Here is a 24,370-nt window from a genome sequence, read left to right on the forward strand (position 1 = left end):
TGCTTTTAATATGCATATTAATTTTAATATGCTTTTTCACTCCTGTGTATTTGTGTTCTTTCCAAATTTTGTCTTGAGGTTGACTTCAAGTTTCATAGTGTTGTGGTCAGAAAATATTCATGGTATTATCTCAATATTCTTGTGCATGCTGAAGCCTGATTTGTTACCCAGTATGTAATCTATTCTGCAGAAAGTCCCATGTGTGTTTAAAAAAAAATGTGTTTTCTGCTGTTTAAAGATGGAGTGTCCCGAGTATATTGGGACTGTTAAGTGCATCTGGTCCAATGTGTCAATCAAAGACCTTGTTTCCTTGTTGATTTTATATATAGATAATCTGTTCATTGTTGTAAGTGGGTATTAAAGTCCCCTAGTATTATTGTACTATTATCAATTAGTTCCTTTTGTTTGCTGTTGTTTTATATATCTGGGTGCTCCCTGTTGAGTGTATAAACATTTACAATATTTACATCTCCTTTTTAGATTGTCCCCTTTTTTATGATATAGTTTCCTTGTTTATCTCTTGTTTCATTTTTTTTTTAATTCTAGTTTTACTGACGTGCCTGGATGGCTCTCAGTTGAGCATGACTCTTGTCTTTGGCTCTGGTCTTCATCTGGGGGTCATGAGTCTGGGCCCTGTGTTGGGCTCCATGACGAATGTGGAGCCTGTGAAAGAAAGAAAGAAAGAAAGAAAGAAAGAAAGAAAGAAAGAAAAAGAAAAGCTAGTTAATCTGATATACATATTGCTAGTCCATGTTTCTTTTGATATCCATTTTTATTATAAATGTTCCATCACATCATTTTCAATCTCCAGGTGTCTTTAGGTCTAAAATGTGTCTCTTGTAGGCAGCATATAGATGGGCCTTTTAAAATATCCATTCTGATTTTGACTAGAGTATTTAGTCCATTTACATTCAGAGTAATTATTAATAGATATGTATTTAGTCCAACTTTATTACTTCTTTTGTCATTGTTTCTGGAGATTTTTTTGATCTTTTGTTGCCTTTGTCACTCTGGGTCTATTTTTTGCATTCAAACAATCCTCTAATATTTATTTCAGGGCTGGATAGTGTTCATAGACTCTGTTTTTGCTTTTCTGTGAAATTATCTCTCCTTCTACTATGAATGATAGCCTTGCTGGATAGAGTATTCTTGACTGCATATTCTTCCGCATTCACGACATTGAATATATCATGACCTCCTTTCTGGCTTGCCAAGTTTCTGTGGAAAGATCTTCCCTTGTAAGTTAAAGTCTTCTGTCTTGCTGCTCTTAAGATATTTTCTTTATCACTATATTTTACAAATTTAATTACAGTATATCTTGGTGTTGACCTGCTTTTGTTGATTTTGATGGAAGTTCTCTCTGACTCCTCGACCTGGATGTCTGTTTCCTTTCCCAGTATAAGGTAGTTTTAAGCTATTTTTTCCTCAAGTAAATTTTCTCTCCGTTCTTCTTGGACTCCTATGATATGTATGTTATAACATTTAATGGAGTCACTGAGTTCTGTGAATCTATTCCCATGCTCCATAATTCTTGTCTCTTTTGTTTAGCTTAATCATTTTCCATTAGTTTGTCTGTTTCATCACTTATCTGTTCTGCTTCTTACAGTTTTGTATGCATTGCATCACTATTGTATCCAATCTCAGTTATTTCATTTTTCACTTCTGACTGACTCTTTTTAACTTTATTTTCCTCAGTGATAAGGGCTTCCTGGACATCTTCCATTATTCTCTTAATCCCAGCAAATATGCTTATGGTTGATGCTTTAAATTCTCCAGCAGACATGTTAATTATGTTGATTTCACTTAGATCTCTGGCTGTGGCTTGTTCTTTCATTTGTGATGAGTTCCTTGATCTTGAAATTTTGTCTAAGTCTCTGCATTCTTCTCTATTCCTGGCTTGTTGTTGTTGTTGTTGTTGTTTTTTTAAACATTAACAGTATTCAATCAAGATGCAATAGGTAATGGAAATAGTAACAACACCACTGAAGATATTTAATACACAATAAAAAGACTCTTGTCAAAAAATATGCAGGCTCACTGAAGAATTCTACCAATTTTTTAAATAAGAATTAATACAGATTTCACACATTTTTTGAAGAAAATACAATTTTATTAATTATTAAGAGCACCAAAATGCAAAGGAGTCTAGAAAATAAAACTACAAAACTCCCTATGACAAATAAGTACTGTAAGTTCAAATATAATATCTTCAACAAAATATTAATAAACACATGTACATAGTAAATAAAGGAAGCCAGATCACATGTATATCATTTCATTATGGTACTTTATGTAGTAAACTTTCAATATAGATATAGTTTTTGAAAATTTATATTATGACTCTCACAATGAAATATTTCCTCCTATCCCTTTTAAATATATAGCCTTCTTGTTCTATCCTTACCCCAGCTCATTTTTGAGTGGGAATCAAAAGAGATTTCAAATAGCACAATCAGGATCTAAGAGGTAGCTCATACTCAGTCTCATAGGACTTTCTCCTTTGAGAAGCACCCCTGTTTGTACAGGTGTCAGCCAACACAGAACAGGAAATATTATATCTCCAGACTGTTTCAGCAGGTCAAGCTCCTGTTTGCTGCCTCTATCAGACAGCCATGGAAAACAGGATAAGGAAATGGAAATGAACCTTTGATGGGTAAAGTATTTTGCTCCCTAAGAGATGGGATCAGATGGAAGTCAAATACTTATCACAATTATTATTTTCTAATAGTTGTATTTCCTCTGAAGCCACTGGATATTCTAAATTTGGTGACATGCTAACAATCACAATTAGGGTTTTTCTTTTCTAGGGACAAAACATTTTGTAAGGTACTTCTATTGCTTTGTTTAAACCCTCCTGCAGTCTTGTTCATGTACTTTGTACTTTTCATTACCTGTTTATCAGATTGCTTTGTACATTATCCTTGTAAAACAAATGTGACACATGATTATAATCCTTTTTATATATATATATTTTACTGTACTTTATACAGAAAACAGTATGTTGAAATAATTGCACACTCTGATTTCAGTTTTCTTTTTATTAATTCAAACTTTCCCTATTTCTTATACTTCATATTTCACAAATACAGTTCTCAAACTTTGTACTTATATGGTCAAAGAAATCTTTAAAAGAAACAAGAATTTATTTAGTAACACACCCTTCTCATGAGCACCTCATTTTATAAATGAAAGTCAAGGACACATCTAACTCAGTGTACTTTTTTTCTTAAAACAAACAAACAAAAAATCCAAGTGCTTAATTAAGAACTATTTTCAGTCATGTATAAAAAAAGTAGACCAGGAGATTCCAGAGAGGAAGATGGCAACATAGGAGGACACTAGGCTCACCTCTTGCTGATCACTTAGATTCCATCCACATTGGCCTAAATAAACCAGAAAACCGCCAGAAGACTAGCTGAACAGACACTCCAGAGCCAAGCATAGACAAGAGGCCCACGGAAGAGGATAGGAGGGGCAGAGAGGTGGTGCGTGCTACATGGACTGGCAGGAGGGAGCCGGGGTGGTGGAGGGATAGCCCACCGGGCAAGACAGAGCCCCCCAAGTCTGGCTCGCAAAAGCGGAGGGGCCAGACTGCATGAGTTTGGATAGCCAGTGGGACTTAACAGCTGGAATGTTAAAAGTCAACAGATCTACATTCTGAGAGCAGGGAGGGTGAGAGGACGCCTGGAGGGAAAGTTGTTGAGTCCCAGAAGAACAGAGCTTGGCTAGAGAAAAAGGCACTGGAAAGCAACATTTCCCTTTCCCACCCTCTAGCCGAAATTCCAAAGGGAACCAGTTCCCATCACCAAATTTGCTTGCACCTCACAAATACCTAATGCAGTGATTCTGTGGATCCATCCCTCCAACAGGCCTTCCTCCATCCCAGTTCTGCAGGGCCCCTCCCACAAGGGACCACCAATGGCAAAGTGAGCCAAGCCTGCCCCTCCCGCCCCTGTGCACTTTGCAGATCCACCCTGGTTAATATGTCAGATCCCACTGAAGCAGCACCACAAGCCTGGAAGTGTGCAAGCAGCCCAGACAGGGACCACACCATCCACAGTGAGTCCTGCCCATGGGAGAGGGGAAGATAAGGTACACACCATCTGACTGTGGCCACAGCGATAGGCTGGGGGCAGACATTGGATCTGACTGCAGCCCTGACTACCAATACAAGTTTCTCAGGACAGCACAGGGGAAGTGCCCTACAGTTTTGAGCTACCACAGGGACTACCCAAAATGACTAAATGGAAGAATTCTCCCCAAAAGAAACTCCAGGAAGTAGCAACAGCTAATAAATTGATCAAAACCGATTTAAGCAATATAACAGAACAAGAATTTAGAATAATAGTCATAAAAGTAATTACTGGGTTTGAAAAAAGCATAGAGGAGAGCAGAGAAACTATTGTTACAGAGGTCAAGGGACTAAGAAATACTCATGAGGAGCTAAAAATGTTATAAATGAGGTCTAAAATAAAATGGAGGTGGTCATAGCACGGATTGAAGAGGCAGAGGAGAGAATAGGTGAATTAGAAGATAAAATTATGGAAAAAGAGGAAACTGAGAAAAAGAGAGATTAAAAAAAATCCAGGAGTATGAGGGGAGAATTAGAGAACTAAATGATGCAATCAAATGGAATAGTATCCATATCATAGGAATTCCAGAAGAAGAAGAGAAAGAGAGAGGGTCTGAAGGTGTACTTGAATAATTCATAGCTGAGAACTTCCCTGATCTGGGAAAGAAACAGGCATTGAAATCCAAGAGACACAGAGAACTTCCTTCAGATGTAACTTGAATCGATCTTCTGCATGACATATCATAATGAAACTGTCAAAATACAAGGATACAGAGAAAATTCTGAAAGCAGCTAGGGATAAACAGGCCCTAACTTACAACGGTAGACACCTAAGGGTTGTAGCAGACTTATCTACTGAAACATGGCAGGCCAGAAAGGAATGTCAGAAAGACTTCAATGTAATGAACAGAAAAAAAAAAAAATGCAGACAAGAATCCTTTATCCAGCAAATCTGTCATTCAGAATAGAAGGAAAGATAAAGGTCTTCCCAAACAAAAACTGAAGGAATTCATCACCACTAAACCAGCCCTACAATTTTTCTAAGGGGGATTCTGTGAGTGAAATTTTGCAAGGACCACAAAATACCAGAGACATCACTAAAAGCATGAATACTACAGGCTCTAAAACCAATGACTCTAAACCCATATCTTTCAATAATAACACTGAATGTAAATGGACTAAATGCTCCAACCAAAAGACATAGGGTTTCCAGAATGGATAAAAAAACAAGACCCATGTATTTTCTGCCTACAAGAGACTCATTTTAGAACTGAAGACACCTTCAGACTGAAATATAGGGGATGGAGAACTATCCATCATGCTACTGGAAGTCAAAAGAAAGCTGGAGTAGCCATACTTACATCAGACAAACTAGACTTTAAATGAAAGGCTGTAACAAAAGATGAAGAAGGGCATTATGTAATAATTACAGGGTCTATCCATCAGGAAGAGCTAACAATTTTAAATGTCTATGTGCTGAATACAGGAGCCTCCAAATATATAAAACAATTAATCACAAACATAAGCAACCTTATTGATTAGAATGTGGAAACGGCAGGGGACTTTAATACCCCACTTACAACAATGGATAGATCATCTAGACACAGGATTAATAAAGGAACAGGGCCCTGAAAGATACATTGGATCAGATGGACTTGACAAATATATTTAGAACTCTGCATCCCAAAGAAACAGAATATACTTTTTCCTCGAGTGCACATGGAATATTCTCCAAGATACATCACATACTGGGCCACAAAACAGCCCTTCATAAGTATACAAGAATTGAGTTCATACCATGCACACTTTCAGACCACAATGCTATGAAGCTTGAAATCAACCACAGGAAAAAGCCTGAAAAACCTCCAAAAGCATGGAGATTAAAGAATACCCTACTAAAGAATGAATGGGTCAACCAGGCCATTAGAGAAGAAGCTAAAAAATATATGGAAACAAATGAAAATGAAAACACAACAATCCCAATGCTTTGGGATGCAGTGAAGGCAGTCCTGAGAGGAAAATACATTGTAATCCAGGCCTATCTCAAGAAACAAGAAAAATCCCAACAATATCTAACAGTACATCTAAAGGAAATAGAAGCAGAACATCAAAGACACCCCAAACCCAGCAGAAGAGAAATAATAAATATCACAGCAGAAATAAACAACATAGAATCTAAAACAAAAACAAAAACAAAAACAAAAACAGTAGAGTTCAATGTAACCAAAAGTTGGTTTTTTTAAAAAAATAAACAAAATTCATAAACCTCTAGCTAGTCTCTCAAAAAGAAAAGGGGGATGACCCAAATAGGTAAAATCATGAATGAAAATGGAATGATTACAACCAATCCCTCAGAAATACAAACGTTTCTTGGGGAATACAATAAAAAATCATATGCCAAGCAAACTGGACAACCTGGAAGAAATGGACAAATTCCTAAATACCCACACACTTCCAAAACTCAAACAGGAAGAAATAGAAAACTTGAACAGACCCATAACCAGTGAAGAATTGGAATCAGTAATCAAAAATCTCCCAGCAAATAAGAGTCTGGGACCAGATGGCTTTGCTGAGGAATTCTACCATACTTTTAAACAGAGATAATACCTATCCTTCTCAAGCTGTTCCAAGAAATAGAAAAGGAAGGAAAACGTCCAGACTCATTCTATGAAGCCACCATTATTTTGATTCCTAAGCCAGACACAGACCCAGGAAAAAAAGAGAACTACAGCCAATATCCCTGATGAATATGGATGCAAAAATTCTCCATAAAATACTAGCAAATTGAATTCAACAGCATATAAAAAAATACTCACCATGATCAAGTAGGATTCATTACTGGGCTGCAGGGATGGTTCAACATTTGCAAATCAATCAATGTGATACACCACATTAGTAAAAGGAAAGAAAAGAACCATATGATCCTGTCAATTGATGCAGAAAAAACATTTGACAAAATTCAGCATTCTTTCTTAATAAAAACCATCAAGAAAGTCTGGATAGGAGGAACATACTTAAACATCATAAAAGCCATTTATGAAAAGCCCACAGCTAATATCATTCTCAATGGGGAAAAACTGAGGGCTTTTTCCCTGAGATCAGGAACACGACAAGGATGTCCACTCTCACCGCTGTTGTTTAACATAGTGTTGGAAGTGCTAGCATCAGCAATCAGACAGCAAAAGGAAATCAAGGCATCAAAATTGGCAAAGAATTCAAGCTTTCACTTTTTGCAAATGACATGATACTCTACATGGAAAACCCGATAGACTCCACCAGAAGTCTGCCAGAACTGGTACATTATTTAGCAAAGTCGCAGGATACAAAATCAATGTACAGAAATCAGTTGCATTCTTATATACTAATAATGAAGTAAAAGAAAGACAAATAAAGAAATTGATCCCATTCACAATTGCACCAAGAAGCATAAAATACCTAGGAATAAACCTCACCAATGATGTAAAAGATCTGTATGCTGAAAACTATAGAAAGCTTATGAAGGAAATTGAAGAAGATACAAAGAAATGGAAAAAAAACTATGCTCATGAATTGGAAGAATAAATATTGTTTAAATGTCAATACTACTCAAAGCTATCAACACATTCAATGCATTCCCAATCAAAATTGCACCAGCATTCTTCTCGAAGCTAGAACAAGCAAACCTAAAATTTGTATGGAAACACAAGAGACCCCGAATAGCCAAAATAATATTGAAGAAGAAGACCAAGCAGGAGGCATCATAATCCCAGACTTTAGCCTCTACTACCAAGCTGTAATCATCAAGACAGCATGGTATTGGCACAAAAACAGACACATAGACCAATGGAATAGAATAAAGACTCCAGAAATGGACCCACAAAAGGATGGCCAACTAATCTTTGACAAAGCAGGAAAGAATATCCAATGGAAAAAAGACAGTCTGCTTAACAAATGATTCTGGGAGAAAAGGACAGCATTATGCAGAAGAATGAAACTAGACCACTTTCTTACACCATTCACAAAAATAAACTCAAAATGGATGAAGAACCTGAACGTGAGACAGGAATCCATCAAAACCCTAGAGAAAGCAGAAAAAACCTCTCTGACCTCAGCTGCAGCAATTTCTTACTTGACACATCCCCAAAGGCAAGGGAATTAAAAGCAAAAATGAATGATTGGGACCTCACGAAGATAAAAACTTCTGCACTGCAAAGGGAACAATCAACAACGCTAAAAGGCAACCAACAGAATGGGAAAAGATATTTGCAATTGGCATATCAGACAAAGGGCTGTTATCCAAAATCTATGAAGAACTCACCAAACTCCACACCTGTAAAACAAATAATCCAGTGAAGAAATGGGCAGAAAACATGAATAGACACTTCTCTAAAGAAGACATCCAGATGGCCAACAGACACATGAAAAGATGCTCAGTCGCTCCTCATCAGGGAAATAGAAATCAAAACCACACTCAGATATCACCTCACGCCAGTCAGAGTGGCTAAAATGAACAAATCAGGAGACTATAGATGCTGGCGAGGATGTGGAGAAACGGGAACCCTCTTACACTGTTGGTGGGAATGAAAACTGGTGCAGCCACTCTGGAAAACAGTATGGAGGTTACTCAAAAAATTAAAAATAAATCTACCCTATGACCCAGCAATCATACTGCTAGGAATTTATCCAAAGGATACAGGAGTGCTGATGCATAGGGGCACTTGTACCCCGATGTTTATAGCAGCACTTTCAACAATAGCCAAATTCTGGAAAGAGCCTAAATGTCCATCAACTGATGAATGAATAAAGAAATTGTGGTTTATATACACAATGGAATACCTCTTGGCCTTGAGAAAGAATGAAATATGGCCATATGTAGCAATGTGGATGGAACTGTAGAGTGTTATTCTAAGTGAAATAAGCTATACAGAGAAAGACAGATACCATATGTTTTCACTCTTATGTGGATCCTGAGAAACTTAACAGAAGACCATGGGCTAGGGGAAGGGGAAAAAAGTTAGAGAGGGAAGGAGGCAAACCATAAGAGACTCTTAAAAACTGAGAAAAAACTGAGGGTTGATGGGGAGTGGGAGGAAAGGGAAAGTGGGTGATGGGCACTGAGGAGGGCACTTGTTGGGATGATCACTGGGTGTTGTATGGAAACCAGTTTGACAATGAATTTCATATTAAAAATAAATAAATAAATAAGTAAACAGGTTCTAGGGGGGGAAAAAGTAGACCCGGATACTTGGTGACTCTGTAGATTCAGCCTAGACCTGTTGATTTAGGCTGAGGTCATAATCCCACTTCATCAGTGATTAGTGAGTCTGAGCCCTGCATCTGGATCTGTAGGTTTCTGTTGCTGGTGCAGAGCCTGCTTGGAATTCTCTCCTCTCTCTCCACCCCTCACCTGTGTGCTCTCTCTCTCTCTCTCTCTGAAAATAAATAAATTAACTTAAAAATAAACTTATAAAAAAAGTAGAGCAAGTATATGTAGTTTATTTTATTCCTTCAGTTTCTTTTCTCTCTCTGTATCAAGGAACATTTGTATTTTCCTTCCATATTCTTACTTGGAGACAAAGGGAGATATTTACAGAGATCTGTTCTATTGGGGGCAGTTTATTTTCCCTTCCATTTCTTCAGCAGAGTTTCTCTTACTTCCTTGTTACGGAGAGTGTAGATGAAGGGGTTTAGAACTGGAGTCACCATGGTGTTCAGGACATGCACGGCTTTGGTCAGATCCAAGGCCTCTTTGATGGAGATACGGACATGAAGAAAGATCGTGGACCCGTACCAGACCAGCACCACAGTGATATGCGAAGAGCATGTGGAGAAGGCTTTACTCCTGCCGCTGGCTGAAGGGATCCTGAGAATGGTGCTGATGATATACACATAAGAGACTAGAGTGATGAGGCATGAGCTCAGGATGACCACAAAAGCAATCACAAAGGCCACGAGTTCCACTGCCTGCGTGCTGGTGCAAGCCAGGGTAATCCAGGGTGCAATGTCACAGAAGAAGTGGTTGATAGTGTGGGGACCACAGAAGGGCAGGGTGCTAATGAGGGCTGTGGGCACTGCAATGGCTAGGAAACCGCACACCCAGGATCCCAGGGCTAGCTGTGCTGAGAGCAGACTACTCATAATGGCCCCATAGTGTAGAGGATAGCAGATGGCCAAATAGCGGTCATAAGCCATGGCTGCCAGGAGAAAGTACTCTGTGCAGCCCAATGAAAAAACAAAGTACATCTGCAAAAGACATCCAGTAAATGATATGGTTTGGCTTCTCCCCAGAAGGATGGCCAGGACTTTGGGGACTGCAGCTGTGGTATACCAAATCTCCAAGAAAGAGAGGTTGCTCAGAAAGAAGTACATAGGGGTATGTAGCTGGTGGGAGGTACTCACCAACATCAAGATAGCCATGTTACCACTCACTGTGAGGATGTACATCACCAGAAAAAGCATAAAGAGAGATAGCTGAAGGCCCTGGGACCCAGGAAAGCCCACCAAGAGGAAATCCTGGGAGTGAGTTGCATTGTCTGTGCCCATTGAGGAAGTAGGAAGAAATACCAGTAACTAGAAACCACACAGTAGAGGGTTTTTATCCAATCACACTGTCCTAGAGAAATTAAAAGAACAGAATTAATGATCGTGCTTCAATAATTGAATGCAGACTGACAGTCTCACATATGTTGAGTGCCTGTTCTGTACTTGGAGCTGTGTTAATAACAATTTAATACAATTTAATAAAAATTTAATAATATGTGCTATTATAACCAATTAGTGTTTGAAGAAACTTGAGCACAGAACATTTTATCATTTTCATAAAGATTGCACCTATAGTTATAGTTCAGATCCGAGATTCAAATCCAATCTTTGGACCTTCATCATCCTAATCTGGATATGCCCCAGCACAACCATAGATTACATCTAAATGCACAAAGGGCTGGGCACCTAGGTGGCTCAGTTGGTTAAGCGTACAACTTAGGCTCAGGTCATGATCTCACGATTCGTGATGGTTCGTGAGTTGGAGTTCCCCGTCGGGCTCTGTGCTGACAGCTCAGAGCCCAGAGCCTGCTTCAGATCCTGGGTCTCCTTCTCCCTCTGCCCCTCCCCCACTCACACTCTGCCTTTCTTTGTCTCTCAAAAATAAATAAATGTTAAAAAAAGTTTGGGGCGCCTGGGTGGCTCAGTCGGTTAAGCGTCTGACTTCGGCTCAGGTCATGATCTCACAGTCTGTGAGTTTGACCCCCGCGTCTGGCTCTGTGCTGACAGCTCAGAGCCTGGAGCCCATTTCAGATTCTGTGTCTCCCTCTCTCTTTGCCCCTCCCCTGTTCATGCTCTGTCTCTCTCTGTCTCAAAAATAAATAAACGTTTAAAAAAAATTAAAAAAAAAGTTAAATGCACAAAAGGATACCCATTTCGTATTGAATTCACAATTCACTACTTTATAACTAGACTCTTTCTGCCTGGTCCTTAAAGGAAAACATGTATTTTTTTTTTCTTTTTGCCTTTGTGTCTCAATTGTAGGTTCTAGTCACTCTTCTTTGACAGTTATAGCTTTTGAATTGGTCTTCTAATTTATAAGCTCTGACTTCAAAAATAATACTCAGAAGTAAACTATAAAAATTAAATCAGTGTAAAAGGATTTTTGTCTTCTCTGACCTTGAAAAACTCATTAACATTATTAATGTGATACATTCTTCACACCAGAAAGTATTTCCCTATTAACAATGCATTTAAAGCAACTGCTTTCTGTGTCCTCTTGATACTCATTTGGAAAGTTTAGAACAGGCTAAAAGCAGAAAATCATTTTGAAAAACTAGTTATTTTTTAAAAGGAATTCTTTAAATTCTGGGTAGTCAATATACAATATGATATTAGTTTCAAGTATAGAACTGACTGATCCATCACTTACATACAACACCAAGTGCCCATGACAACAAATGCACTCCTTAATTCCCATCACCTAACTGGAATTAAATAAACCTTACAAATTAAATTGTTATCAAAAATAATTGAGGGGCATGTGAGTGGTTCAGTCAGTTGAGCATCCTACTCTTGATTTCAGCTCAGGTCAGGATCTCACTGTGGGATCCAGCCCTGCATTGGTTTGCGTACTGACAGCATGTAGCCTGCTTGGGATTCTCTCTCTCCCTCTCTCTTTAACCCTTCCCCTCATTCATGCGTGCTTTCAGGCTCTCTGTCTCTCTCAAAATAAATAAATAAATAAATAAATAAATAAATAAATAAACAAACATTAAAAAAAGAATAACTGAATGACAGAAAAAATATTGATGATGGTGATTATTTTTACTATGCAGTAAATAACATTGATAAGTCCATTTTTTTTAATTTCAGGTATGCAAAATATGCTTCTCTTTGTCATTAAGACCATAATTTTCCACTTATGTTACCATGAAATAAAAGGCTATAAAAATAATTCTTGTAATCTATTTCTGAATGCTTCTTTTTGAGGACAGAATCTATAAATTAGAAGATCAACTGGGAGCTCTTATTGTCAAACATGGTGGTAACTAAAATCTAACTTGAGAAGCAGATTTTGAAAGCAGTCTAAGTGGACTCTTTGCATTTTGTTATGAAAGAATGTCCTCTGTCTCCATCTTCATGTGTCACATTTTTACACTCTCCAAAAGAAATACTATCTCCATAGTTATCAGCATATTCATTACATATATCTAACGTCAATAACATATTTATACTACAAATGAGTCTACAAAGTAAATAGGCCCCTATGGTAGATATACCACATTTTTGGCAGAATGCAACTTCAAAGTCATCTAGAACAGTGATTCCAAATTCTAATGGACATGTGAATCACTTGAGGGTGATGTGAAAATATAGATTATAATTCAGTCATCTGTGGTGGGCCCTGTGATTCTGCATTGCACATGAATTAACAGAAGGCACCACTGGATGAGGACCCTAATCTGAGGAGGAAGGGTCTAACATCCTTTGATTTTTTAAAATAAATACTATAAAGAACAGGGTGATGACATGACTCTCCCTGGTTGGTTGGGTAGTAAAGGATCTCGATTATTAATTAATTATTCTAATAAAGAAAAAATATATCTTAATTTAGATATTGTGAGATGAGACAGAACAATAAGAAATACAAAGGAAAGAAGCTCATCAGGAGCACCTGGGTGGCTCACTCAGTGGAGCATCCGACTTTGATTTGGGTCATGATTTCACTGTTCTGGAGTTTGAGCCCAGCGGTGGGCTCTGTGGTGACAGTTCAGAGCCTGGGGCCTGCTTCAGATTCTGCGTCTCCCTCTCTGCCTCTGCCCCCTGCCCCGTTCATGCTCTCTCTCTCTCTCTCTCTCTCTCAAAAATAAATGAACATTAAAGAAGAAGAAGCTCACCAGCAAAAAATGCTAAATAATGGCTTTCACAAATTTCTTAAAGCTATTATACCCAACATCTGTATCATTCATAGCCAATATATATGCAATAACTTTTCTACCTCAAAGTACTTATGACCATTGTTAATGTCTTTGGTATTGTTTAATTGTTCCCTGAAAATGTAGTCAAGAAGCTGCCATTTAAATGTAAACTTACAATAATAGATACCAGTAGCCAACATATAGTGAATGCTTACTTGGAAGTCACTAGCATAACACGATCATTGTAAATCCTATTACTTTGGTTTTATCATCATTCTACTAGTTTTAAAAATGAGAAAACTGAAGCACACAGAAGTGAGAGAAATTACCCCACATGGAGCTGTGAGTTTCAGTTCTGTAAGTTCAACGCCAGAGCCATAGCACATTGCAGCTGCTGCTTTCAGAGACACTTTTTAAATGGGTCTCTATTGAGTCTGATTGACAGGTTCAAATAAATTATATTTTAATTTATATTCAAATGGTCAACCATTTCTAAAATATATTAACATGAAATGATTCTATATTAAATTAAATAATGTGAATAAAATAATTATTTTTCATTTTCAAAATTTAAAAAGCAATTGTTATGACTATATGTTAAACAATAAATAGAATATCTGTTTCCATACTATGAAATGATAATTTCAGGTTTGGCTTCCAATTATATTGCTGAATTTCTCAGATATCATGAACTAATAATATTTATTTGAAGTATGTGATGATTATGCCCCACATTTGTATATATTGCTCTATGTTTGAGTACTTTTACTATTAATTCTAAGGTGGAAAGTCTACGGGACTTTGGCATGTGGCAAAGTTTTTAAAAACTTAGATGAATAGTTTGATTTACTGGTTTTAAGTAAATGGCCTTTTGATTTTTCAAATTAACTAACAATGATCATTCTTTTTTATGAGAGTCCTCGTTTTTGACAATTTAGTGAGAGTTTAATAAGTAATTTTAATTTGTTACATTTGAAAAATGATTTTGAATGCATAAAAACAGTTGCTTTTATACATGAAATATTTTAGTAAAAATAACACATTTATATTATTTCTGAATCATAAGAAATTTCAGGAATTAAATGCTGCGATGGCTATATGTTACAGAACCAATTTGTGATAACAAATTTACCCATTCATTGATCAATTATTGAATAGAACACAGGAAGCAAGTAATAATCCTGTTCACTTACCCAGTTGTAATTCTTTCCGGTGTATATATAAACTCTATAAATTGTTTTTGGACTTTATCCTTTCCCTGATTTTTCTTTTCTTTTCTCTTCTTTTCTCTTCTTTTCTTTTCTTTCTTTCTTTCTTTCTTTCTTTCTTTCTTTCTTTCTTTCTTTCTTTCTTTCTTATGCCATATATTATTAATTTAAAAATACTGTGTTTCTATTGCAATCTTCCTTTCTTTCTTTTTTTAAAAATTTGGTTACCTCATCATCTTATACAACATTCTCTTAATACTCAGTATTGTTTAATTAGATAATCTTCCATAGCCTTTGAAACTTATTCTTAGTCTTTCTCTGTTTTTTATTTTGTTTTGTTTTCTTTTGTTTTTCCTGTCCTTCTGATCCACTCTTGTCTTAGCTACATTCAATTTTATTTTTGGTACTTTACATTTTCTCCATCTCAATCTCTCTCTTAGTGATCTCCATACTGAAAACAATTTGCTATTAAGTAATTAGTTATGTGTGTGTGAATCTTCTGGGAAAAGGCGATAATTTTACACTCTCTTGAGTACTTAGGGCTACTTCAAGAAGAAAATAACTTTCTAAATGGAGGTTTCAAAATATTTTCAAGCATTTGATTTAAGTAACTATAATTTAATAAAGATCTTGGATGGGGTAAAAGAGATATTTCCTTGTTACATATATTAATGTGAGGGTTTTTGTTTTGTTTTGTTTCGTTTTGTTTTTCTGAGTTCTTAGAAAATGCAAATATTCAATGATTCTATTTCTCAAATCTTTATTTTTATCTTTTAATTTTTTAAAAATTTAATTATAGTTTAATTAACATACAGTGTTAGTTTCGAGTGTAAAGCAAAGTGATTTAATAATTCTGTACATCACACAGTGCTTAGCATAAGTTCACTCCTTCATCACCATCACCTATTTAACCAATCCCCCAACCTACCTCCCTTTTGGTCACCTTCAGTTTGTTTTCTGTAATTAAGAGACTGTCTCCTGTTTCCTCTGTGTTCATTTGTTTTGTTCTTAAATTCCACATATTAGTGAAATCATATGGTATTTGTCTTACTCTAACCTATTTCACTTAGCATAAGAATCTCTAACTCCATCCATGTCATTGCACATGGCAAGATTTCACCTTTTTATTGCTGATTTCATTTTTATTCATTATATAAATATATATATATTTTTTTCCTTTTTAAATTTTATTTATTTTGAGAGACAGAGAGAGACAGAGTAAGAGAGACAGCATATGAGCAAAGGAGGGGTAGAGAAAGAGGAATAAAGAGAGAATCTCAATCAGGCTCTGCACTGTCAGCTCACAGCATGATGTGGCACTTGAAGCTATGAACTGTGAGATCATGACCAGAGCCAAAATCAAGAGTTGGATGCTCAACTGAGATTCCCAGGCACCATGGAATTAAATCCCACTTGATCTTGTTAAATGATTATTTTAAAATGAATTACTGAATTCAGTTTGCTAGCATTTTGTTGAGTACTTTTGCCTCTGTATTCACCAGATATATTGTCCTTTAGTTCTTTTTTTTTGTGGTGTCTTTATTTAGTTTTGGTATCAGAGTGATAGGAGTGCCATGGAATGAATTTGGAAGGTTTTCTTCTTCTGTTTATTTGGAACAGTTTGAGAATAGGTAGTACCTCTTAAATGTTTGGTAGAATTCACTTGTGAAACTTTCTGGTCCTGGACTTCTGTTTTTGGATTTTTTTTTTTTTTTGATTACTGATTTAATCTCCGTGCTGGAATTGATCTGTTCAGATTTTCTATTTCTTACTGCTTTAGTTTTAGTAAGTTATCTGTTTCTAGGAATTAAACCACTTATTCTAAATTGCCCAATTTGTTAGCATGTCAGTTTTCATAATATACTTTTACAATTGTTAGTATTTTTGTGGTGGTGTTGCTATTTTTCCTCTTTCAGTTGTGATTTTGTTTATTTGAATGCTTTCTTTTCTGTTTTTGATGAGGCTGGTTAGAGGTTTATCAATTTTATAGATGTTTTTCAAAGAACCAGCTCCTGGTCTCATTATCTGTTCTATTGTTTTTGTTTGTTTGTTTATATATCATTTATTTCTGCTCTAATGTTGATTTTTCCCTTCTTTATTCTGTGTTTGGGCTTTGTTGTTATTTGTCTATCTCTTTTAGGTGAAGGTTAGCTGTTTATTTGAGATTTTTATGCTTTTTGAGGCCTGTATTGCTATAAACTTCCTTCTTAGAAATGTTTTTGCTTCATCTCAAAGTTTTTGACTATTGTGTTTTCATTTTCATTAGTATCCATGTGATTTTGATTTCTACTTTGATTTCACGGTTGATCCATTCAATATTTAGTAGCATTTTATTTAACCTCCATTTAGTTGTCTTTCCAGATTTTATTCATCTGCTTGATTTCTTGTTTTATAGTAATGTGATCAGAAAAGATGCATGAGTATTATTTCAATCTTTTTTAATGTGTTGAGGCTTTTTTTGTGGGCTAGTATGTGATCTATTCTATAGAATGTTCCATGTGCCCTTGAAAATATGTGTATTCTGCTCTTTTAAGATGAAATGTTCTGAATATATATGTTAAATCTATCTGGTCCAGTGAGTCCTTCAAAACCACTGTTTCTTTCTTGATTTTCTGATTGGATGCTCAATCTATTGATGTAAGTGTGGTATTGAAGTTCTCTGGTATTATTTTAATACCATTGATTAGTTCGTTTATATTTGTTATTAACTATTTTATATATTTGTAAGCTCCCTTCTTGGGCACATAATATTTATAATTGTTATATGTTCTTGCTGGATTGTCCCCTAATGATTGTATAGTGTCCTTCTTTGTGTCTTGCTACTGTCCCTGATTTAATGCCTATTTGTTTGAAACAAGAATTTTTACTCTGCCTTTCTTTTGACGTCCATTTGCATAATGAATGTCCATCCCCATGCTATGAATCTGCAGATGTTTTTAGTTCTGAAATGACTCTTTTTTAGACAGGATATGGATGGACTTTTTTTTTTTTTTTTTTAATTCACTCTGTCACCCTCTGTCATTTGATTGGAGCATTTAGTTCATTTGCATTCAAAGTGATTATTGATAGATATGTATTCGGTGCCTAGGTGGCTCAGTCCATTAAGCATCCAACTTCAGCTCAGGTCATGATCTTAGGGTTGTGAGTTCAAGCCCCATGTTGGGTCTGTGGTGACAGCTCAGAGCCTGGAGCCTACTTCATATTCTGTGTCTCCCTCTCTCTCTCCCCCTTCCCCACTTGTGCTCTCTCTCTCTCTCTCTCTGTGTCTCTCTCTCATAAATAAACTTAGTTTTTTATAGATATGTATTTATTGCCATTTTGTTACTGATTTTGTCATTACTTTTGGAGTTTTTCTCTTATATTTTCTTCTCTTTCTCTCTGTCCTGGTTTGCTTGTTTTCATTATTGATATACTGCATGCCTTACCTTTTTTTTTTTTTTTTTTAATAAACAGTCAACTTTATTGGGCTCAGACCAGGTCTGAAAGCCCTCTACGTATTGGTCAATTTTCTTCTCTATGTTCTATTAGGTCTGTTGTATAACCCCATGAGCTGCCTTACTACTTATTTTCTGCATATGCATTCTTGAGTTATGGATTTGTGGTTATCATTTGGTTTATATATATAACATCTTCCGCATTTAACAATCTATATTAACCTGAGGATTACCTAATTTTAACATTTATTTATGTATTTTTTGAGACATAGAGAAATAGAGTGCACGTGCATGAGCAGGGGAGGGGCAATGGGTGAGGGAGAGAGAGAGAATCTTAAGCAGGCTCCCCGCCCATTGGAGAGCCCAACACAGTTCTTGATCTTACAACTGTGAGATCATGAAATCAAGAGTTGGAAGCTTAACTGACTGAGTCACCCGAGTGTCCCGGGATCACTTAATTTTAAACTCATTCTTTACTCCTCTCCCTCCACAATCAGTTATTTGATATCATATTTTATAAACTTCTATTTTTTGAATCCTTTGAATCCTTTTGAATCCTTTGAATTCTTTGAATCCTATTTTTTTAATCCTTTTTAGTTTTTATTGCTTTTTTGTTTTTTACTTTCATATTCTCACTTACAATATTTTCCTGTCCACTCAAAGAATATTAAATATTAAATATTTTTCTAGGGCTGTTTAGTTTAGTGGTCATGAATTCCTTTAGGTTTTGCTTGTAAGAAAGTCTTTAATTCTCCTACTATTCTAAATGATAGTCTTGCTGGATGGAATGTTTTTGTTATTTTTTAATTGTTTTATGCACTTGGGTGCCTCCATGTTGAGTGCATAAATATTTACAATTTTTATATTCTCTCTTTGGATTGTCCCTTTATGATTTTATAGTTTCCTTTTTTTTATGTTTGTTACAGACTTCATTTTAAAGTTTATTTTGTTCCATATAACTATTGCTACTCCATCTTTATTTTGACAACCATTTGTGTGATGTTTCTCTATCCCCTCAATTTTTTTCTCTATCCCCACTTTTTTAAGACATTATTTTTAAGTAATCTCTGCAACAAATGTGGAGCTTGAACTCACAATCTTGAGATCAAGAGCCAAATGCTCCACTGAGTCATCCAGGTGTCCCATACCCTCACTTTGAATCTACAGTTGGTAGGTTTGAAATGAGTCTCTTATAGGTAGGATATAGATGGGTTTTGTGTCTTCATCCATTCCATAACCCTATGTCTTTTTATTGGAGCATTTAATCCATTTATATTCAAAGTAATTATTGATAGGTATTTTTTTTTCCATTTTGTTGCTGTTTTGTGGTTGTTTCTATAGCTTTTATCTGATTTTTTTTTCTTGTGCTCTTTTTCATGGTTTGTTGGATTTCTCTAATGACATACTTGGGTTCCCTTCTCTTTTTTCTTTGCATATCTATTTCTCGTTTTTCAATCATGGTTATCATTAGGTTTGCATATAACATCTTCTATATGTAGTAGTCTATATTATGTTGATGACCACTTAAGTTTGAACACATTCTTTACTCCTCTGCTCTCCATATTATAGGATATTTTATATCCTTTTATTTTGTGAATCCCTTAACTGCTTGATTTTTACAGAATTTCTTATTTTCATACTCTAGTTTATGGTCTTTCCTTTCCATTCAAGATGTCTTCTTTAATATTTCTTTTAGGGCTAGATTGGTGGTCATAAACTTATTTAGTTTTTGTTCTTCTGAGAAACTATCTTTTCTTCCATTCCCAATGTTATCTTTCCTGGATAGAGTATTTCTTACTGCAGATTTTTCCCTTTCAGCACTTTGAATATAGCATGCCACTTCCTCTGGCCTGCAAATTTTCTTCTGAAAAATCCACTGATAACTTTATGGCATTTCCTTTGTATGTAACTGTCTTCTTATCTCTTGTAAATTTGTAAATTTTAAAACTCTTACTTTATGACTATGTTTTCCATTTTAATTATGTGTCTAATTATATATGTGTGTGTGTGTGTGTGTGTGTGTGTGTGTGTGTGTGTCTAAATATATGTGACTTGGTTAGGTTGAATTTGTTGGGGAATCTCTGTGCCTCTTGTATTTGGGTCTCTGTTTTCCTCCCCAGATTCAAGAAGTTTTCAGCTATTATCTATTCAAATACATTTTCTGCCCCCCCCCTCCTCTTTTCTCTTTCTGGGTGTGAATGTGAATGTTATTATGCTTGATGTAATCATGTAGTTCTCTAAGTCTACTCTCATTATGCAGTATTTGCTTTTTTCTAATCAGTTCAGTTTGATTCCTTTAAATTACTCCATCGCCTAGGTCATTGATATGTTCCTCTATTTCCTGAATGCTACCATTTATTTCATCAATTATATATTTTATTTTATTTTTTTGAGTTCTTCATATCTGATATGTTATTTCTTATTTCTTTTTCCAAGGGTATCACTGGGGTCCTCTACCCTTTTCTGAAGTATAGTGATTATCTTCATGATCATTACTTTAAAATTTGTTATCAAGCATATTACTTCTTTCCCTTTCCCTTAGATGTCCTGGGGTAATTTTATACTGTTCTTTCATTTGGGACACATTCTTTATCTACTCAATTTCTCTACCTCTCTCTGTGTATATCTGTGGGTTAGGAAAATCATGTTTTCTGCTCTTAAAAGTAGTGGTTTTACTAATAACAGGTCCTGTATTGCCATGCAGTGCAGGGTCCCCTGTTCAGCAGGAACTGGAACTTCAGGGGAGTCTTCTATGTATGTTGCTTGTATCTTGTTATTGTGTCTGAGTCACTTTTCCTTTCATTCCAGACATCTGCATTGAGTCTTTGCCTGTTGTAGGCTGTGCTTGCTCTCTGTGACGTTACTGAGATCCAGGCAGGCAAGTTTTAATGGGAAATGACAGCAGAAGTGCTCAGAAGTATGGTGGTGGTTTTAGCAAAACTTTCATTGAACCACTTGTCCTAGGCCAGAAGCCCACAGCCTGGTGGTGGCAGGGTCATAGAACATGGTGGCAGTGTTGGTGACCAGTGGCATGGTGTGTCTGTGAGGGTATCAGCAGGGCAGGGCACATGCATGGCATTATCAAGATTTACATTGAGATGCTAGCCCTAGGCCAGAGCCCCCAAACTGTAGTGGCTGTGGGGGCATAGTGCATGCACACAGCAACTGGGTGGAGGTATATGTAGAGTTAACAAAATTTTCATGGAGCCCAGGACCAAGGACAGCATGTTTGGAGAGGGTATATCCTCAGAAGAGCACCTGGGTGAGCTCATTGCTAGCAGGTTACATAGTGTCTGTGTAGTGCTGCCTCCTACAGGTGGCTATGTGTTTATGCAGTGGATAGGGTAGGTAAATTGTCCTTGCCAGCTCCTTTAGTCTCCATGAAGTCTCCCAACATGCTCTGAAATCAGTATAAACAGATTTTCCTCTCATTGTGCAAGGTGTTGCTTGTATGCTGCCTCTCCTTGGGTTGTTGTCTTTCTAAGGATGGGGACTCGGTCATGCTTCTGGTTCACCCAGTGCTGTCAGCTTTTTAAAACTCCAGGCTCTAAGCTCTATTGGCTATACAAACTTATAGGATTCAGTCCCTGTGGTTTTAAAAGCTAGATGTTACAGGGATTTGTTTTCCCTCTATGGGCTCCTTGGTGCTTTTCCCTCTCCATGACAAGAGCTTCCTCCCTTCTGTGGACAGCTCCTGATCACTGTTTCTGTCCTTCCTAACCTTTCAGATGCAGCTTCTTTTCTACATTTATCATGTAGTTTGTTCTGCCAGTCTTTAGATCACTTTCTGGTTATTTCCTTGGATATGATTGATATCTAGCTCTAAGCATGGAATGAGATGAGCTTAAGATCCTCTTACTCTGCCATCTTGCATTTCCCCAGTTCATTCATTTTTTATGTAATTAATATGTGTTCTGCTTGATTGTGGTTGAAGAGGCCATATACAAAAGACACACAAATAATATCATCCTCAATGGGGAAAAACTGAGAGCTTTCTCCCTAAGGTCAGTAGCACAACCAGGATGTCCACTGTCACCAGTGTTATCCAACATAGTGTTTGAAGTCCTAGCCTCAGCAATCAAGCAACATAAATAAATAAAAGCCATCTAAATCTTCAGGGAGGAAGTCAAACGTTCATTCTTCACAGACAACATAATACTCTATGGGAAAGCCTAAAAGACTTCACCAAAAAACTGCTAGAACGGATACATGAATTCATCAAAGTCACACATATAAAATCAATGTACAATGGTGCATTTCTATATACCAATAATGAAGTAGCAGAAAGAGACATCAAAGAATCAATCCCATTTACAATTGTCCCCTACCCCCCAAAATAAAATGCCTAGGAATAAACTTAACCAAAGAGGAGAAAAATGTGTACACTGAAAACTATATAAAGCTAATGAGAAAAGTTAAAGAAGACACAAATCAAAAAACATTCCATGGTCATGGATTGGAAGAACAAATATTGTTAAAATGTCAATACCAGCCAAACCAATCTACACATTCAATGCAATCCTTATCAAAATAACACTAGCATTCTTCACAGATATAGATCACACAATTCTAAAATATGTATGTTACCAGAAAATACCCTGAGTAGCCAAACTAAGGTTGAAAAAGAAAACCAAATCTAGAGGCATCACAATTCTTGACTTCAAGCTGTATTACAAAGCTGTAATCATCAAGACAGTATGGTACTGGCACAAAAACAGGCATATAGCTAAATGGAACAGAATAGAAAACACAGAAATGGACCCACAAATGTATGGCCAACTACTTATTGACAAAACAGGAAAGAACATCCAGTGGAAAAAAAGACAGTCACCTCAGGAAATGGTGCTGGGAAAACTGGACAGCAACATGCAGAAGTATGAGCCTTGACTACTCTCTCACCATACACAAAAATAAAACGGATGAAAGGTCTAAACGTAATACAGGAAGTCATCAAAATCCTAGAAGAGAAAAAAGGCAACAACCTCTTGTACCTTGGCTGTAGCAACTTCTTACCAGACATGTCTCCAGAGGCAAAGGAAACAAAAGCAAAAATGAACTATTGGGACCTCATCAAGATAAAATGATTATGCAAAGTGAAGGAAACAATCAGCAAAACTAAAAAGCAACTGATGGAATGGGAGAAGATATTTACAAATCACACACCGGATAGACGGTTAGTATCCAAAATCTATAAAGAACTTATCAAACTCAGCATCCTAAAACCAAATAATCCAGTGAAGAAATGGGCAAAATACATGAATAAACACTTTTCCAAAAAAAGACAGCCAGATGGCTAACAGACACATGAAAAGATGCTCAACATCACTCCTCATCAGGGAAATACAAATCAAAACCCACAATGAGATATTAACTCACAGCTGTCAGAATGGCTAACATTAACAACTCAATCAACAACAGATGTTAGTGAGGATGTGGAGAAAGGGGATCCCTTTTGTATTGCTGGTGGGAATGCTAATTGGTACAGCCACTCTGGAAAACAGAATGGATGTTCCTCAAAAAATGAAAAAAAAAAAAAATAGAACTACCCCATGATTCAACAATTGCACTAATAGGCATTTATCCAAAGGATACAAAAATGCTGATTCGAAGGGTCACATGCACCCCAGTGTTTATAGCAGCACTTTCGACAATAGCCACAGTATATAAAGAGCGCAAATGTCCATGAACTGATGAATGGATAAAGAAGATCTAGTGTACATATGACATCATCTTTACAATGGAATATCGTTCAGCAATCAAAAATAATAAAATCTTGCCATTTGCTGAAACATGGATGAAATTAGTGAGTATTATGCTAAGCAAAATAAGACAGAGAAAGACAACTATCATATTATTTTACTCATATGTGAAAGTTAAGAAACAAAACAGATGAGGGGCACCTGGGTGGCTCAATCAGTTAAGTGTCCAACTTTGGCTCAGGTCTCACCATTTGTGAGTTTGACCCTTGCATTGGGTTCTGTGTTGACAGCTCAGAGCCTGTAACCTGCTCATAATCTGTGTTTCCCTCTCTCTTGCGTCTCCCCCACTAGTCCCCTCTCTCTTTCTCAAATTAAATAAACCTTAAAAAAATAAATAAAAGAAACAAAATAGATGAACATTGAGGAAGAGAAGCAAAAATAAGATAAAAACAAAGAGGGAGAGAAACCATAAGAGACCCTTAAGTATAGAGAAAAAACTGAGGGGTGCTGTGTGGGGAGATAGGCTAAATGGGTGATGGGCATTAATGAAGGCCCCTGTTGGGATGAACACTGGGTG

At 36.4% G+C, this 24,370-nt stretch overlaps 1 protein-coding gene across 1 annotated transcript; it reads right to left on the reverse strand.

Annotated features, from left to right (window-relative positions):
• Positions 1–9,667: 9,667 nt before the first annotated feature.
• Positions 9,668–10,594, reverse strand: LOC109259555 (olfactory receptor 6F1). Its single transcript, XM_019437166.2, has one exon. The coding sequence runs from the start codon at positions 10,592–10,594 to the stop codon at positions 9,668–9,670; it is 927 nt and encodes a 308-aa protein (XP_019292711.2).
• Between the last annotated feature and the right edge of the window lie 13,776 nt (positions 10,595–24,370).

The sequence above is a fragment of the Panthera pardus genome, unplaced genomic scaffold (assembly GCF_024362965.1).
Source record: "Panthera pardus isolate Hobbes unplaced genomic scaffold, ASM2436296v1 HiC_scaffold_1, whole genome shotgun sequence".
NCBI lineage: Eukaryota > Metazoa > Chordata > Mammalia > Carnivora > Felidae > Panthera > Panthera pardus.